This window comes from Mobula birostris, chromosome 32 (genome assembly GCF_030028105.1).
Source record: "Mobula birostris isolate sMobBir1 chromosome 32, sMobBir1.hap1, whole genome shotgun sequence".
Classification (NCBI taxonomy): domain Eukaryota; kingdom Metazoa; phylum Chordata; class Chondrichthyes; order Myliobatiformes; family Myliobatidae; genus Mobula; species Mobula birostris.
Genome location: NC_092401.1, coordinates 8707033 through 8725879, shown reverse-complemented (window position 1 = coordinate 8725879; position 18847 = coordinate 8707033). Strand labels below are relative to the sequence as shown.

The 18847-nt window shown below is 46.4% G+C and overlaps 1 protein-coding gene across 2 annotated transcripts in view; it reads left to right on the top strand.

Annotated features, from left to right (window-relative positions):
* Positions 1-1762: 1762 nt before the first annotated feature.
* The window catches only part of LOC140191283 (transportin-2), a 46008-nt gene continuing 28923 nt past the window's right edge, over positions 1763-18847 (top strand). The window contains exons 1-4 of one of the 2 annotated variants that reach the window (XM_072248554.1): positions 1763-1867; positions 8767-8879; positions 15461-15536; positions 15721-15870. In XM_072248554.1, coding sequence (XP_072104655.1) covers positions 8781-8879; positions 15461-15536; positions 15721-15870 — 325 coding nt within the window. In that variant the 5' untranslated portion in view covers positions 1763-1867; positions 8767-8780. Of the gene's footprint in view, positions 1868-5252; positions 5815-8766; positions 8880-15460; positions 15537-15720; positions 15871-18847 lie in introns of those variants that run through there. The other variant, XM_072248553.1, reaches the window with a different exon arrangement.

Sequence of the window (18847 nt, the reverse complement as noted above, 5' to 3'; positions counted from 1 at the left end):
CTGCAGACTCTTAAGGAAGTAAAGGTGCTGCCATACTTTCTTTGCAATTGCACTTACGTGCTATGTCCAGGACAGGTCCCCTAAAATCAAAGTTGCTAATCCTTTCCACCCCTGCTCCTCCGATGATGACTGGTTCATGGACCTCCAGTTTCCCTCTCCTGAAGTCTCTAATCAATTCCTTGGTCTTGCTGACATTGAGTGAGAGGTTGTGGTTATGACATTGTTCAGGGAAATTTTCATTCTCCCTTTTGTATACTGACTCATCACCACCTTTGATTCAGCCCACAACAGCAAACTTGAAAATGGCATTGGAGCTGTGCTTAGTCACACAGCAGAGCAGGTGACTAAGCACGCAGCCTTCTGGTGCACCTGTGCAGATGGAGATCATGGAGGAGATGTTTTCGCCAATCTGAACCGACTAGGGCCTGCAAGTAAAGAAATCCAGGATGCAATTGCATAAGGAGGTATTGAAGCCAAGATCTTGGAGTTTATTGATTAGTTTTGAGGGGATGATGATATTGAATGCTGAGCTGTAGTCATCAAAGGGCAACCTGCTGTATGCATCTTTGCTGTCCAGATGTCCCAGGATTGAGAGAAGAGCCAATGAGATGCCATCTGCTGTGGGCCCGTTGCTCCGTTAGGCAAGTTGGAGTGGATGCAAGTTGCCTCTCAGGCGGGAGCTGCTATATTTCAACACCAACCTGTCAAAACTCTTCATCACTGTGGATCTAAGTGCAACTAGATGATAACTATTGAGGCAGGTCACCACACTGTTCTTGGGCACCAGTACACGCCACAAAGGGAGTGATAATTTCCTGTTTTCTTCAACAAACAATTTTGTAAGATAATTATGCAGGATGTTGAATTTGCTAAGTTTTCACAATTTCAATGATTTCTATTCCGTTCCTCACGATCAAGGGTGACTTACTTCCACTCCAATTTAATAGGTTTTGAGGTTTACTGTGGAACCCACACATTCCATGCCAGGAAGCACAGGGATTACTTTTGGGTTGTTTGTGTGTAGTGTGCTTCTTCTGATGCTGGTCCTAGGTTTCTATGTCTTCTTGATAAAATGACAATAGGTTCACTCTCAATGACCCAAGAGAACACCTAGTTCATGACCGCTCACGAGGGATCATCATCTGTGCTTTTGCTGAGAAATTGTGTTTATGCATCAGGCTCTAACAATAGTGAAGGACAAACTACGGAAGGAATGTGTCACCATCCAAGCTGCCCATTCACCCAACTACCCAGCTGCGCACATCCCACTCCAGCCAACGGGTGCCATGCCGACTGCAACCTCAGAACAACTGAATTTGATATCTATTTGCTCCAGCCCACTCACGTTAATACTCTCTATTCTTTAGAATCACCTAATTCTTGTTCTGACCCTCGCTCGTACTTAGCAGCTCACCTACCTACCTCGTTCGTTGCCTCGATATCCTTTGCAGCCTCATGCCGGCCAAAGCGGGCACCTCCCCACAATCCCTGCTTCAGTCTGGAACAATTGCATAAATACAAGTTATGCTCTCTCTCTCTCTAGAATTAGTTAATGCCGTTGAATTAATAAAAATGGATAGCTACAATCTCTAAAAACATAATTAGCCGTTTGCAGCTACTGTGGGCTTCAAGCTGAAGCCGGGGATCCAAGCACGTATCCTAGCAACACGGCATGGGGGGGAGGGGTAGTGGAGGTAAGCCGCCCTCATCCAACAGCGCATGCTCGGAGCGCAGCGCCTTCTGGGTAGAATAGGCTCACGGTCACGTGTAGAGAAGCTGCGGCTAGGATTGGCGGAAGAGAATTTAAACCGGGTCCAGGGCAGCGGCGCGAGCAACCCGGAGAGAGCGAGAGAAAAGGGAAAAGGAGGTGAGTGAAAAGGGGAAGGGAGGGAGGCAGGACCGGGTGAGGGTAAGGATCTGCTGGAGGAGCGGAAGGTCGGGGTGGGTGGCGTGCTGGAGTCTCACGATGTGAAGGGTGAGGGGAGGAGAGAGAAGTTCGGATCAAATAGGCCCGAAGGGAGGAGGAGGAGAAGGAGAGCGGCGAGGGCGGGCTCCTCGCCCTCCAGAGGGGGGGATTGCTGGCCAGATTTGTAATGATGAGATGCTTTGGAGGCAGACCAAAGAAAGAGAACCGCGGGTTCCATGAGGAGGAAGTGGTGGGAGTGGACGGAATATATGGTACCCAGGAAGCAGGATGAGTTGGAGGGTCCGAGTGTGGGGCCCAGGATGAGGAAATGTAGGGGCCATGGGTGGAGGATGAGAGGTGTGGGGCGGCCGTGGGTGGAGGATGAGAGGTGTGGGGTGGCCGCGGGTGGAGGATGAGAGGTGTGGGGTGGCCGCGGGTGGAGGATGAGAGGTGTGGGGTGGCCGTGGGTAAAGGATGAGAGGTGTGGGGTGGCCGTGGGTGGAGGATGAGAGGTGTGGGGTGGCCGCGGGTGGAGGATGAGAGGTGTGGGGTGGCCGCGGGTGGAGGATGAGAGGTGTGGGGTGGCCGTGGGTAAAGGATGAGAGGTGTGGGGTGGCCGTGGGTAAAGGATGAGAGGTGTGGGGTGGCCGTGGGTAAAGGATGAGAGGTGTGGGGTGGCCGTGGGTGGAGGATGAGAAGAGGTGTTGGGGGGGGCTTTAAGAGAGGTGTGGGGGAGCAAGTGAGGGGGATGGCAAGGAGAGGCTTGGGGGGCAAGTGAGGGGGAGGACGAGGAGAGGCTTGGGCAATGGGGGTGTTTGGGGTAACGGAGGTGGAGGACGAGGAGGGGTTGTTGGGGGTAAGGGAAGTGGACGACCAGGGGTGTTGGGGGGTAAGGGAGGTGAAGGATGAGGTGTATTGAGGGGTAAGGGAGGTTGTGGATGAAGGGTGTTGGGGTAAGGGAGGTTGTGGACGAGGGGTATTGAGGGGTAAGGGAGGTTATGGACGAGGGATATTGAGGGTAAGGGAGGTTGTGGACGAGAGGTATTGAGGGGTAAGGGAGGTTGTGGACGAAGGGTGTTGGGGTAAGGGAGGTGGAGGATGAGGGATATTGAGGGTAAGGGAGGTTGTGGATGAGGGGTAAGGGAAGTTGTGGATGAGGGGTAAGGGAGGTTGTGGGCGAAGGGTGTTGGGGTAAAGGAGGTGAAGGACGAGGAGGGATATTGGGGTAAGGGAGGTGGAGGACGAGGGGTGTTGGGGGGTAAAGGAGGTGGAGGACAAGGAGGGGTATTGGGTAAGGGAGGGGAAGAACGAGGAGGGGTATTGGGTAAAGGAGGTGGAGGACGAGGAGTGTTGGGGGGTAAGGGAGGTGGAGGACGAGGGGTGTTGGGGGGTAAGGGAGGTGGAGGACGAGGGGTGTTGGGGGGTAAGGGAGGTGGAGGACGAGGGGTGTTGGGGGGTAAGGGAGGTGGAGGACGAGGAGGGGTATTGGGGGGTCAGGGAGGTGACGAGGGGTATTGGGGGGTCAGGGAGGTGGAGGACGAGGGGTGTTGGGGATAAGGGAGGTGGAGGACGAGGGGTATTGGGGGTTATGGAGGTGGAGGATGAGGGGTATTGGGTAAGGGAGGTGGAGGATGAGGGGTATTGGGTAAGGGAGGTGGAGGACGAGGGGTGTTGGGTAAGGGAGGTGGAGGATGAGGGGTGTTGTGGGGTAAGGGAGGTGGAGGACGAGGGGTGTTGGGGGTAAGGGAGGTGGAGGACGAGAGGTGTTGGGTAAGGGAGGTGGAGGACGAGGGGTGTTGGGTAAGGGAGGTGGAGGACGAGGGGTGTTGTGGGGTAAGGGAGGTGGAGGACGAGGGGTGTTGGGGGTAAGGGAGGGAGGACGAGGGGTGTTGGGGGGTAAGGGAGGTGGAGGACGAGGGGTGTTGGGGGGTAAAGGAGGTGAAGGACAAGGAGGGGTGTTGGGGGGTAAGGGAGGTGGAGGACAAGGAGGGGTGTTGGGGGGTAAGGGAGGTGGAGGACGAGGGGTGTTGGGGGTAAGGGAGGTGGAGCACGAGGGGTGTTGGGGGGTAAGGGAGGTGGAGGACGAGGGGTGTTGTGGGGTAAGGGAGGTGGAGCACGAGGGGTGTTGGGTAAGGGAGGTGGAGCACGAGGGGTGTTGGGGGGTAAGGGAGGTGGAGGACGAGGGGTGTTGGGGGGTAAGGGAGGTGAAGGACGAGGGGTGTTGTGGGGTAAGGGAGGTGGAGCACGAGGGGTGTTGGGGGGTAAGGGAGGTGGAGGACGGGGGTGTTGGGGGGTAAGGGAGGTGGAGGACGAGAGGTGTTGGGGGTAAGGGAGGTGGAGGACGAGGAGGAGTATTGGGGGGTCAGGGAGGTGGAGGACGAGGGGTATTGGGGGGTCGGAGGTGGAGGACGAGGGGTGTTGGGGGTAAGGGAGGTGGAGGATGAGGGGTATTGGGGGTTAGGGAGGTGGAGGATGAGGGGTATTGGGGGTATGGGAGGTGGAGGATGAGGGGTATTGGGGGTTAGGGAGGTGGAGGATGAGGGGTATTGGGGGTAAGGGAGGTGGAGGACGAGAGGTGTTGGGTAAGGGAGGTGGAGGACGAGGGGTGTTGGGGGGTAAGGGAGGTGGAGGACGAGGTGTGTTGGGGGGTAAGGGAGGTGAAGGACGAGGAGGAGTAAGGGAGGTGGAGCACGAGGGGTGTTGGGGGTAAGGGAGGTGGAGCACGAGGGGTGTTGGGGGGTAAGGGAGGTGGAGGACGAGGGGTGTTGGGGGGTAAGGGAGGTGAAGGACGAGGAGGAGTAAGGGAGGTGGAGGACGAGGGGTGTTGGGGGGTAAGGGAGGTGAAGGACGAGGAGGAGTAAGGGAGGTGGAGCACGAGGGGTGTTGGGTAAGGGAGGTGGAGGACGAGGGGTGTTGGGGGGTAAGGGAGGTGGAGGACGAGGTGTGTTGGGGGGTAAGGGAGGTGAAGGACGAGGAGGAGTAAGGGAGGTGGAGGATGAGGGGTGTTGGAGGGTAAGGGAGGTGAAGGACGAGGAGGAGTAAGGGAGGTGGAGGACGAGGGGTGTTGGAGGGTAAGGGAGGTGGAGGATGTGTAGAAGCGGTGTGGGTGTATTCCACGGTGTGGGGGTGGGGTGCTGATATTGGTCGCCGGATGAGGAGCAAGTGGAGGGGAGTAATTTTGACTAGGTCGTAGAATGAGACGGCGGAGGCCTGAACAGAACCCCAGGAGTTGAGGCCTGTGATTGTCTGCGTGGGGTTGGAGGGCGGCATAGCTAAAGGCAGGGCATGTAGCACAAAGCTCCGGAATGGAGGGGAGAGGATGGAGGTTTAGGCCTTGGGGCGGAGAGGTCGTGTGGGCCTTGGGGGGAGGTAGTGGGGATTGAGTGAATGGGCTGGGTCTGCGAGCAGATGAGCTGATGCCGAAGGCAGTGGGTGATGATGTCCGTTCGGGCAGCGGGCGAAGTGGTTCCGTAGCTCTGGCGGTGGGGGAAGCCGAGGCGGGAGTTCAGCGGTGGACTGGGAGGATGGGTACACTGGGACAAGGCGCCGGATCCAGTGAGTCAATCGCCGTGGCGGTCGGGGACTGAGAGGAAGGTCCGCTGCTTGGGACCGGGATGTGTGCAAGCCGCTGCTTAGGGCTCTCCTTTCGTCTCGGTCGCGGCCGGCTCCGAGCAACTGCAGGCTTTAGGCCTCGCTCGCTTCAACCCGCTTCCCGCCCATAGGCGGAGCCACACGCCCCCGTGTTGGCGGCTGCATATATCGAGGCCTGGACACCCGGCCGGCGGTCCTGGGTGAAGTTAGTCTGAATTGGTAGTGGTGTGCTTTTAGGCGACAGGCCATTGCACCATGTCCGATTACTTCATGCTCAAGCCTCCAAATGATTACTGGGAGGAATGGTGAGAACAAAGGTATTGATTTCTGCACAGACTTTGGGCCTTGGTGAACTAAGTATTCTTTCTGTGGGGTGATCTACAAGGTTGCTATCCGAACACTGGGAGAATTGTATGATGAGCAGGGTCAGGATTTAAATTTAATGCCCGCGTTTTTACAACACAGCTCAATAAATTTTAATGTAGTAGTTATTTGTCCCTTTCTACTTGTACTATTCCACTCGGTTAAGAGCATTTTTTTTTCTGCCATTGTGTCCCATAATGTGCAAGTTGACGAAAATAGTCGGGTAAAGCAGGGATTCTGATTTGTACTTGCTGTCATAATCACTACAGTAGATTCTGAGATCGCTCCTGAGTTCAGTGTGACCCTGAGCAACAGTGGATTCATTGTAATTAATTAAAATGAACGATGGACTGTATATTAAAGCAGTGTGAAAGATGCACAGACAATTGAATAAGATGGTGTCTGTGTGGGACATCTTGTTAAAACTGCTGAAATATTGCACATGTTTTGTCAGACAATTGAAGGCATTCAGGAACCAAAGCAAATGATTTTACAAAGCTGTTTTTATTAAGTTGACAAGACACCATAGATAACACTGTCACCTGAGTTCTTTTCTGAATTCTTTGTTAAAAAATGTAAAAACCTGTTTGTAAAAATGCTATTCCCTTCTGTTTCTTTGCCTGTTCTCAGGACATGGTTTTTAAAGAACAGGGTTTCCCTTCCTCCACTGTTGATGCTGCTCTCACCCGTGTCTCTTCCATTTCCCATGTATTCACGCTCACCCCATCCTCCCACTGCCCTAACGGTGGCAGAGTTCTTCTTGTCCTACCACCCCATTAGTCTCCGCATCCAACACATCTTCCATCTACAAAGGGATCCTGCCATTAAACATTTCTTTACTTCTCCCCCGCCCCCACCGCACTTTCTGAGAATCACTTCCTCCACAGTTTCCTTGTCCATTTGTACCTACTCGCTAATCATCCCCTCGGCACTTAACTCTGCAAGCGGCCAAAGTGCTACCCCTGCCCATACACCACCTCCATTCATTCAGCGCCCCAAACAGTCCTTCCAAGCGAGGCAACACTCCACCTGCAGATCTGGGGTTGTCGATTGTGCCAGTGCTCTCGATGCAGCCTCCTCTGCATTGCTGAGACCATTTGTAAATTGGACAGTTTCATCGAGCACCTCTGCACCATCTGCCACAAGTAAGACTTCCCAGCAGCTAAACATTTATCAGAGTCCCATTCCTGCTCTGACGTGCCGGTCCATGGCCGCCTCCTGTGCCAAGATGAAGCCACCCTCGGTGGGGGAGCAACACTTTGTATTCTGTCTAGGGACCCTCCAGCCTGATGGCTTCCAGTAAATCCCCCGTCCCCTCTATTCTCCAATCTGTTCTTTTACCTCTTCTCACTTACCCGTCACTTTTCTTTTTCACTCTCCTCTCGGACGATCAACAGGGGTGATGCCAACAGGCTCAATAAACTGATTAGAAAGGCAGACTCTGTTATAGGAGTCAAACTGGACACATTGGAGGCTGTGGTAGAACAAAGGACCCTATGGAAAATCCTGGCAATTCTGGTCAAGGTTTCTCACCTTGACTGAACAGAGGAGTACTTTTAGTAATAGATTAAGATAACTGCACTTCTCCAAATGAGGTCATTCTTGTCCTCTGCCATTCGGCTTTATAATGAGTCAACCTATAGCCGGGGAACTGATGACCCCCGCCTGTTTCTGTTTATTCTTTCTACTTCTCTTCAAATATTTATATCTGTGCCCTTGTAATGCTACTGTGACACTAATTTCTTTCTTCTCCAGCCCTTGACCTTTCCCACCTGACTTCACCCAGCACCTTCCAGCTAGCCTCCTTCCCCTTCTCTTCTCCCCCCCCACCTCTTTATTATGGCATCTTCTCCATTCATTCTCAATCCTGAAGAACGATCTCAGCCCAAAACATCAACTGCTTATTCATTTCCAGGGATTCTGAGTCCTGCTAGCATGTTCTGTGTATTTTGTAAAGTACTGTGTTTTTACTTTGAGCCTACGGATTAAACAAGCGACAGCTAAAATCTGCCTATAACTGTTGTACTCTGGCTTTACAGACTTTCTTTCAATGTCAAAAATTGTCCTTTCCATCAGCATTACGGATTCTTCCAATATCCAGTTTTATATGATTTGGTATTAAATTCAGCCTCTGATCCTTCAGCTTATCTGCTAGCCGTATGTTAACTTTTGGTTAAACTAGATGCTGAGCAAATTCTTCTGCAGCAAATGTATCAATGCTGATATTATCCCAATTGAACACTTCGGAGCCTTATTGGTGGTATTTAATGTTTTCAGGAAATTTCACCTAGGCTGGGGACAGTTTCAAAGTGTTTCTCAGACTTGATTAGTGGTACGAGCTGAAGTGGAGGATGTGTTTTGTTAATTGTATGGCCTGTTTATTGAAAGAGGTTTGTTTTGGGCCTATAAAACAAAGTGCCATTTAAGCTTGTTTAGAAATGGATATTGACAATCCACAAGTTCCAGAGAGGCTTGGGTATTACTCGTGATAGTAATATTCATCACTTGTTCTTCAGGCTTTCTCATCAATGATTCATGTATGATCTCTAGGTATTGCTTATGTTGAGTGAAAGTTTATATTATGCTCAGCTGCATGCATTTGTTAGGTTGTACAGGGTATCATGGAAGAGGACAGTGTCTAGAAACTATAATGTGTCTGTTACATTTTATATTAACCAGGCTCAGAGTGACTGGTTTGCTTGTTTAATTTGAGGTGACCCCACTTACTAGTTTTGTACATTTGGACTCGCCCAGCAGTCAGATGCGACCTTGGTTGTGCTTTTAGTTCTGCTTGCTTATCTTTTCTGCTATCTGATTTAATTTCTCCTGCAAGTTATGCAGTTATAAACTGGTGCTGGTGTCCTGATTTAACCAGATGTTTCATGGATTTTCTCCCTTCGTTGCAGGTTTGTTGTTTACGATGGAGTGGCAACCTGATGAACAGGGTCTTCAGCAAGTGCTCCAGCTGCTCAAAGACTCTCAATCGCCAGACACAGCAACACAACGGGCAGTTCAACAAGTATCCTATCACTGTTCACCATATACTGTCTATATTGCAAAGTAAATCTGCTCGGTCATATCCCAGCCAGGCAGCCAGTCTCTCTGATTTAGGAACTTGGACTGCCAACTTATCAAATTCTTTAGATAGTGAACCAGTTGTCAGTATACTCAATTGTGCCTGATGTGCCGGCCAGTTCCCTGAAACAGTCAGCATTGCTGCTGGTACTTCCAAATGAAGTGATCTCGTATCTCCTGACATGGAATTTGCACATTCTCTCTACCGTTGCATGGGGTTCCTGGCTGCTATAAACTGCTTCCAAATGCGTGGATGAGTTGTAGGATCTGTAGTGTTGTTTGGAATGTGGGCGGAATAAAATGGGATAAATATAGGGTTAATGTAATTTGTGCTTGATGGCAAAGTGGTGGGTAGCAAGTGTGTGCTACGTGACTATATCACCTATTGATGAGCTTAATTCTGGGTGGATATGCATTCCACCAGTTGGGGCCTGATGTTGCTGAGGGTGGGTGTTCCCATTTCTTCCTTCATTGTAACTCTGCATGGGCAATGACTTCCTGAGCAGTAAAATTGCATTTGCTTTGGGTAGTGCTGCATCAGGTAGTTAATAGCTTTTACCTCAGTCATTGAAGTCAGTGCCTCCAACCTTTAGGTCCACTGAGTGCTCTGTTTTTCTCCATTGCTGCCTTCTAAGATTTGGTCAATGGAGAGCTGGGAGAGGAAAATTCAGTGAGGGTGGCTGTTCTCTGGCATCTGGAATCAAAAGCTTGTGCATTGGATGTTATGTTTGTGGTGCTGCAAAACCAGATGGCCGCAAATAACACACGAAAGATTTGGGGGGGCGGGGGGGGTGATGAAACAAAATGTACGCAGTTTATTATACTTGTAAGTCTACCCAGAATGCCCCCTCTCATTACATCATCACGTTTAGTACGTAACGAGTGGGGAAGCTTGATCGCAACCTGTAAGGTCAAAATTTACGTGAATACATAACATATCCTTCCTCCCTTATTTTAAAGGTTTCTCCCCCTTCCCATATATAGACTAGCTGCTGAACTCTTCACATACAATGGAGTGATCATCAAATTCAACCAACAACGAAACTTTTTTTTTCTAAACTCGGGAAAGCGGATACACTGCCTTTATTCCCAGATGTAACCCTGGGGGTTATTCTGCTCTGTGTTAAGGGTTAGTCACTAAATGTGATTCAATTGGGTGGGGGTCTGCCTGTTCCTGTGAGTGTATGGACGACCTAGGGATGATAAAGTTATTTCATCTCTTGGTGGTGTATGTATAGATCTTGGCTTGGTTACTGCATTTTCAGTACGTGTGCGCTTCCGGGCTTACCCTGCAGCTAACAGCAAAGGGAAGTCTGGGTGGTCCATCAGCATTTAAATGGTGCTTGGATCTCTTGTACTTTACATCATGCTGATGTGCAGATAGTAACAGAGCCCAATGTTCCACTTGACTAACAACCGGGGAAGGAATGCCTCCCTGGGGACCAAAAATTGGTGTCATGGCGACCTGTCAGTAATGTAAATTGTTAGCTAAAGATTTGATGGATTTAACTCCAAAGACAATTGCATGTGCTTCCTGCCCAATATGGGCATAGTAGCTTTCTGGCTTGCTTGATGTCCTTGAAGTAAAATCGATTGGGGACTTCACCCGATGCAGTGATGTGTGAGATAACTGCCCCCACGCTATAGGGTGATGGGTTGCAGGTCAACTGTATGGGCAGTGACAGGTGGAAGTGTATGAGTGCTTCAGATTGTGACAAAACTGCTTTGGGTTTTTAAAAGCCTCTTCACAGTGATCTGTCAACTGCCAGTGTGTGTTGATTTGTTTTAAAATCTGAAGTTTTTAGCTTTCTAGCTGGGTTAGGAACAAACTTTGTAGTATGTTAGTAGTCCTAAGAAAGATCTTAATTGACTCATAGTTGCAAGAAAGTTTGTGAACCCTTTGCAATTACCTGATTTTCTGCATTAATTACTCGGAAAATGGGGTCTAATCTTCATCTAAGTCACAACAATAGACAAACACAATCTGCCTAAACTAATTGTACAAACAATTGTACTTGTATTTATTGAACACATTGTCTTATCATTCACAGTCCAGGCTTAAAAAAAAAAGTATGTGTACCCTCGTATTTAATAACTGGTAAAACCTCCTTTAGCAGCAATAACCTCCAAATGTTTCCTGTAGCTGTTGATCAGATTTGCACAATGGCAAAGAGGAATTTTGGGCTATTCCTTCATACAAAACTGTTTCAGTTCATCAATATTTATGGAATACCTTCCACGAAGAGCCCTCTTCAGGTCATGACACAGCATCTCAGTTGGGTTAAGATCTGGACTCTGACTTGGCCATTCCAGAACACAGATTTTCTTTTTAAGCCATTCTGTTTATTTTCTCATGTTTTGGATCATTATCTTGTTGCATCATCCAACGTCTCTTAAGCTTCTGGTGACAGACTGCTACCCTGAGCTTCTGTAAAATGCCTTGATACAATTTTGGATTAATTGTCCCCACAACAGTTGCAACCTGTTCAGTCCCTGGGGCGGCAAAGCAGAACCAAACCATGATGCTCCTTCCACCATGCTTCACAGTTGGGATGAGGTTTTGGTGTTTTATAAAGTTGCAACATAGCCTGACTTTTGACTTTCACTAATAAGAGCAAGCATTCCATAAGCTGCCTCAACCACCTTATCATGGAGCTATGGACTTGGATCTCAAGATATCTCTGCTCAGGAATACCGTTGATCTTGTCTTTAACTGTGTACTGTCTCCTTGCATTCGCCCTGCTGAGGGGCAACACCTCACATTTATCTGGGTTAAACTCATCTCCATTTCTTGGCCCGTATGTGCAACTGATCTATATTTTGTATTCTTTGTCTCTCTCCACTAATCATGGTATCAACTGCAGATTTACTAACCACCCATCTATATTTTCATCCAAGTCATTTATATACATTACAAACAGCAAAGGTCCCAGCAGAACACCACTAGTATCGACCTCCAGCGTGAATGTCCCTTCTACTACCCTCTGTCTTCTATCCGCAAACTAGCTCTGAATCCAAACAGCTAATTCGCTGTGGATCCCATGCATTTTAATCTTCTGGATTAGCCTCCCATGAGGGACTTTGTCAAACACCTTACTAAAATCCACATAGATGACATCCACTGCCCTACCCTCATGAATCTCTCTATAGTCCCCATGTCAAAAAAGCTTTCCACTTCAACCTTTGCTTTTGGTTTGAGAGTATATAGAGCACGACTTGTGTTCATGAATTTAGGTTTGGTGTCAGGCCTAACTGTCAGTTCAACAGTGATTCTTTTCATACTGCCCAATTCTCCATTGAATACTTCTGTGTGTTTCTTAAAAGCCTGTTGTAGATTAGTGCTCCCACTGATCAAGTGCACTTCATGCCAGTTGAGTTTGAGCTGCTTCAATCACGAGCAGCCCAGAAGCACTGGATAGCCACCTCTAACTATGTATGGTGGAAGTTTCTTTGTTAATCTCCACCGTACATGTACCACTCCCCTCACTAGAACAACTTCACTCAAGTCTCGCATGTGATTACATTCAGTACATAACACACAGAAGCTTGAAGGCAAACCGTAAAGGTCAAAATGTACATGAGTGCATAACACTGGAGTGACTTTCTCAAGAGTAAGACATTGATGCTTGTGGATGCAAATTTTAAAGGCTGTCATATTGATCCAGAGGTCCTCCCATTTGGTCCTGATGGCATCTCATCATGGCAGACAGAGCATGATCTGTGGTTTGGTAGGTAGCACGTAGGATACTAAGCTTTTTAGCAGAAGATTATGCTTATCATTATCAAGCCACGTTGAGCACAGTTGTCAAAAATGGGATGCTGTTAATATTGGCGTTCCCTTGCAATTCTTGTGATAATTCCATTCTAGTTCCCTGCTGTAGAGACAAGGACATTATTGCAAACTGAGTAAAATCTTATCCTGTCCTCCATTGTGGAACAGGGAAATGTGTGCTTCAATGATTGATAATCGTGATGTGTTGGTTTTTAAGGTGTAGACAAAGGGTGATTTGACACCCAAGGCAATTTCAGGGAATGTGCCAGCAGCACTATTCCTGACAGCAAACCTAAGCCTCTGCAGTGGGGTCACTGCTTGATTTTTACCCTCCCCCCCCCCCCCCACCACCCTTGGGAAGATGTATTCCCCATTAATCTTGCCTTTGCTTTGTTTCCCTTCCCAGTGGTGTTGGTTTCACTGCAGCAGTTATCTTAGCATTGGTCCTCCATGCCAGCTTCTGGGCTACATTGGTATTTCTTATTCGAAATATTCATTCCTTCGTTTATCTGAGTATTCTCTCATACCAGGTTCAGAAGGTTAGCTCTTTTCTATTCATATCACATTGTTGGAGATCCCACTAGGTGTGGTCTTCAGAAAGAAGCATGGGGCAGCATATGTTTGAGACATCTTTTCTAACCTCTCAGTTAAGGTTAACAAAAGACATAATGAAGATGCATTTGCTGTAGGACGCTCGGGGAAGTGGAGTCCTGTGGCTATTGCTAATCCTCCAGTACTTTAGGTGTGACCTAGTCTTCTTGCTGTATATTACAATTTAAAAAAAAAAAAATAGTCCAGTGACCAATTTTTGGTATTACTGATGGTTTAGTATCTAGCTCATTAGTTGTGTGTGTGAGAGCCAGGGGTCCAGAATGCATTCAGTGTGCAACAGCAGTCAGGGTCAGACTTAAGAATATGAGTAAGTTTGCAGCTATAGCCAGTGTACAGTGTATTTGCACATACTGAAGCAACTAAGCTGAAACCTGCAGCTTTCTATTTAACATTCCCTTTAAATTGACAGGGTTCACTGAAAATTTCATTATACAATGTTTTTTTCTTTAAAGCATGAAAGTATTGAATATTAAAGGAATAACGTCTGACAGCCCAGAAATTTTCAGATCAGCACCACCAAATTGATGGATATCAGAGTTCACTATATTTAGTTTCCAACTGTCCATCTTGATAAAATCTGTGATTTGAGGGTTCCTTTGTCTATGGGGATTTGTCTTTCTCTTTTAAAAAATGTACGTAGACTTTTTGCTATGTGTATTAAATTCAATAGAGATGCAGCAGAGGCCCAGCAAGCTCATGTCACTCAATTACACCCAAGTGGCCAATTAACCTATTCACCCATACATCTTTGGAATGTGGGAGGAAAGTGGAGCCTTTGAAAGAAACCCATATGGTCACGGGGCAAATGTAGACTTATTTGGAACTCCCTAACAGGGTTTGTAGATGATTTCATGACAGTTGCTAATGTGTATGAAGATGTTAATGGGGGGGGGGGGGGGAACTGGCAAGTGGTTTATAAATATCCACTTTGGACCAATAATTTGAAATTTAAATTATCACCAGGAGTTATTGGAAACAGAAATTTGAGTAGTTGGGTGCAAATGAAAGAGGTGGAAAGCAAATAAAAGGTTATGCAGTTGCAATTCTTAAAGGAGAATTTGGAGTGCAGAATCTTCTTTGACTAACATAAGATGCTCATTTGTTGTGATGTAGGTAATCATGGTCTTTCCATAACCATGCTTGTTCCTGATAATTGTTTTTTCTACAGAAGTGGTTTGCCATTGCAACCTTCTGGGCAGTGTTTTTGCAAGATGAGTATTCTCTCCTCCCTCCCCGCCACCCCAGTCGTCATCAAGACTCAGACTCTTCAGAGATTGCCTGGTGTCAGTGATTGCATAACCAGGACTTGTGATGTGCACCAGCTGCTCATCTGGCCATCCACCACCCACTCCTATGGCTTCATGTGACCCTGATCCGGGGAGGGGGCTAAGCAGGTGCTACACCTTGCCTGAGGGTGAGCAACAGGCTAGCAGAGGCAAGGAGCACCTTACACCTTTGGCAGACGTATCTCTACCCTGTCACCCTTGTGTGCTTAAGACATATGACAGTAGTGTTAAACACATTTTCTCAGTTTGAGGGAATGATGTACTATAATGGAATATTTATTTATTAAGATAGTGTGGAATAGACTCTTTGAGCCGTGCCACCCAACAATCCCCTGATTTAACCCTGGTCTAATCATGGGACAATTTGCTATGACTAATTAACCTTTAGACTGGGAGGAAACCAGAGCACCTGGAGGAAATCCATGTCGTCACGGGGAGAATGTACAAACTCCTCACAGGCAGAGGCCTGTAAAAATCTCCAATTTTTGACAGTGACTTGTGAATTAGGTAAGGGCAGATTTCTTTCACCTAAATTGCTGAAACACTACATTATAATTTGAAAACGGAGTTGACAAGGATTGTTTTTCTGACTACTTTCTTAAAGGTATGGGTATGCAGAATTAAGGGGATTTTAATTAGCTATAAGAAAGTAGTTGTAGGGAATGTAATGAGGGATAATTTTAAAAAAAAATCAGGAGTGAAATTGGGAGTGGTCCTTAATCCTCGGATTCTTTCTCTGAGATTAGGGATTTTCAGACTTCTGGTGTTCTGGGGTATTTTCTTTGTGGCATCTATCTGATATTTGTTGAGGATGTCTGTATTTTTTGTCTTACTTTCCTGAGCCATTTTTCCCAGAAATTGGAGCAGCTGAACCAGTATCCAGACTTCAACAACTACCTGATTTTTGTCCTAACCAGACTGAAATCTGAAGGTGCTGTTTAATAAATTATCTGTAGGGGGAAAAAAAATAATTTTCACTTTGTCAGTGGGAGAGTGCATAGCTGAATCTTGAAGATGTGACAGTACCTAAGTGATGTTTTTAGATCAGAGATGCTGTATTATGATCCTGTAATCTGGGGCAATTCTAGCAAATAACATTGTTTCTTTCCTTTCAGATGAACCAACACGGTCCCTCAGTGGCCTCATTCTCAAGAACAATGTGAAAGCTCATTACCAGAGTTTTCCCCAGGGGGTTGCCGAATTCATCAAACAGGAGTGTTTAAATAACATTGGCGATGCCTCCCCACTCATCAGAGCAACCATAGGTAACTACTAACCAGACCAGTGTGGACACTCGGTAGGAGAACTTGATATATTCACCAGTCAGTCTCCTCCCAATAACTATTAGTGTATTGCAATGTGAGGGACTTGGATTCAATAAACTAACATTTGCCTTTGAAAGTAGGTTCCAATGAATGTGCCTGTCTGTCATTTTCAGGAAGAAATGAGTTTTGGATCTGCTTGTTTAGTTTTGTTCTTGATGTTCATTTGAAGTATGGTGGTTTGCAGCTTTGGACAGACTTGCCACATTTATCAGTCAGGAGGTGGATGGGGGTAGTTGTTTCCATCTTAAACTGTTTGGTTTTTGCCTCTACGCAACTTCCTTAACTTGAAATTCGGTTTTGAAATTTCATTTTGGCATATTATCTAATTTTTCTATAGCAAGCATATTAGACATGAAACAGTTCAGCATGGGAACAGGCACTTTGGCCCACAATGTTGAGCTGAGCCAGATAAAAAGTAAATTAAACCCTCCCAAGAACTAATCCCTCCTACCTACACAATGTCCATATTCCTCCAGCTTCCTTACATCCATGTGCATCTCTTAAAAGCCTCTTATGTATTTACCTCTACCACCATACCAGACAGTGCATTCCAGGTATCCACCACTCTATATATTTTAAAAAAAAAACACTTGCCCCTCACATCCCCTTTAAACCTACCCCTCTCACCTTCAATGCATGCCCTCTGTTATTAGACATTTCTGCCCAGGGAGAGAGCTGCATAACTGATAAAAGAATTACCTCCAGCCTGGACCACATTAACCTCACTTGCCAGGCTATAAAATTGAAGCGGTCTTCCAAATCTCACTTTAAACTTTTAAGTCTTCTGACAACCCAATGTGCTGTAACCAGTACCTTTTAAATTTGAGTTAATTGTCCTTTGAATTAAAATCAAAGGACAATTAATATCAGTTTTAAATTGTTTATTGCATTCAGATTTCCATGTGATCAGTGGCTGAGTTTGAGTTTAAATGGCTGTAACTTCTACACAGAAAATGTAATTTAAACCTTGAATGTTGTTTCTATAATATAGTTTGGTGGCTTTTGAGTAAAGGTAGAGCCCTGGAGACTTGGCAACATCTTTTATTTTAAACCCCTTCGAAACTAAAGGACATCTGAAGTTTTGAGTTAATTTCTTTCATAGCTCATAGTCGTCATTTTGAAAGTTAGAATTTTAAAAGCAATCTCTTAATATACTTTCAATTCATTATTTAGATTTTTTGACAAGTAGGTGTTCAATTATCAATCATTAGGAAATTCAGTGAAATGTAACAGTTAATTGTTCTCGACACTTTCTTCAGACACGGGATAACCTCTACAGCATTTGTAGCTATACAGAGTTGATAACTTTGGCAAATGAGGGGAAATGCTGAAATTATACCAGATAGCTGAGTAAGCAGAATTGATCTGTTCAGAACCACCCTTCTGCAAAAGAGATTAGCACAGTTCCTTTTATTCCTATCATCTTAACATTCACTTTTTTTCAGTGGTTAATTTTTGATTAATCACATGAATCTGTTGACTAATAATTAGTTCCCCAACTAGCCAGTGTCATAAGGGCCAGTTTGAATTCAGTAGCTGTTGAGAAATCAGGCTACCTTTGGTCAAGCTGGTCCTGTGCAACATTATGCAAGGCGACTTACTGAAACCTCAAATGTGCAATTTCTGAACCATGGGTTCAGATTATTTGCATGTGTGCTTGACACTTTCATTCTTGTGAGTCTTTTAAATGTTTTTGATTTGGTTGCATATACCTTGAATGGGTTGTTGCAAGGAACTTCCCACGATTAAAAGTCCCCAGGTGTGTTTAATCCGGTGATCCTGATTGCTCCAAGTGAACCAACACACACATTGCTGGAGGAAGAAGTCAGTGTCTGTGGGGGGGAGGGGGGGAATTACAGTCGATGGTTTGGGCTGAGACCCCTTGACTGTCCTGCTGAGTGATTTCAGCCCAAAACATCGACTGTTCCTTTTTCCATAGATACTGCCTGGCCTGCTGAGTTCCTCCATCTCAGATTTTCAGCATCTACAGATTTTCTCTTGTTTGTGGTTCACTTGGAAATAGATTTTAGTGTATTAAATCCACACGTCCTCATGGGTGTAAGTATTTTGGGGGAGCTAGGTCGTGGCCTGAACCCACTGCAGTTTGCCTGTCACCGCAATATGTCTACAGTGGACGCAATTTCATTTGTTCCTTGTGCGGCCTTGGATAACCTGGACAGTAATACTTGCACCAGGCTTTTGTTCAGCTTAGCGTTTAACGTAATTATTCCGATAATTCTGATTTTAAAAAGCTCCAAAACCTGAGCCTCCTGTCTCCCTGTGCAACTGGATCCTCAGCTTCCACACCAGAAGACCACAGTCTGTGCGGGTCAGAAATAACATCTCCACTTCACTGACGATCAACAGTGGTGCACCTCAAGCATGTCTGCTGAGCCCACCACTCTAGTCTGTCTACACCCATGACTGTGTGGCTTTCTTTTCCAATATTTTTTAGTTATTTCTATATAGAAGAATAGAGTCCAAGAGAATACATATTATAAAGCAAAATAAAAAATATAATGAAACCAGATACAGTATATTGAATCACATTAACAAACTCCTTACTCTATATTCGTGTAGATTAGATTAATTTGTATATTCGAACAGGGGTCCCCAACCTTTTTTGTAACGTGGACCGGTTTATTATTGACAATATTCTTGCGTACTGGCTGACCCGGGTGGGGGGGAGGGGGGGTGCGGGATAGGGTTGCCAACAGACAAGAATAGCAGTCAAATACGTTGTTTCCCGGAGAAAGACTGCAATGACCATGAAACCTTGCATGGGCACCAGTGCGCATGCGTGTACGTGCTGATTTTTTTTATCTACAAATCGTTTTTGGTGATTCTGTTCGGGGGGGGCGGGCAGGATGTTAATCACAACCGGAATATAGGTGATAAGTGGCTAATACAATCAATT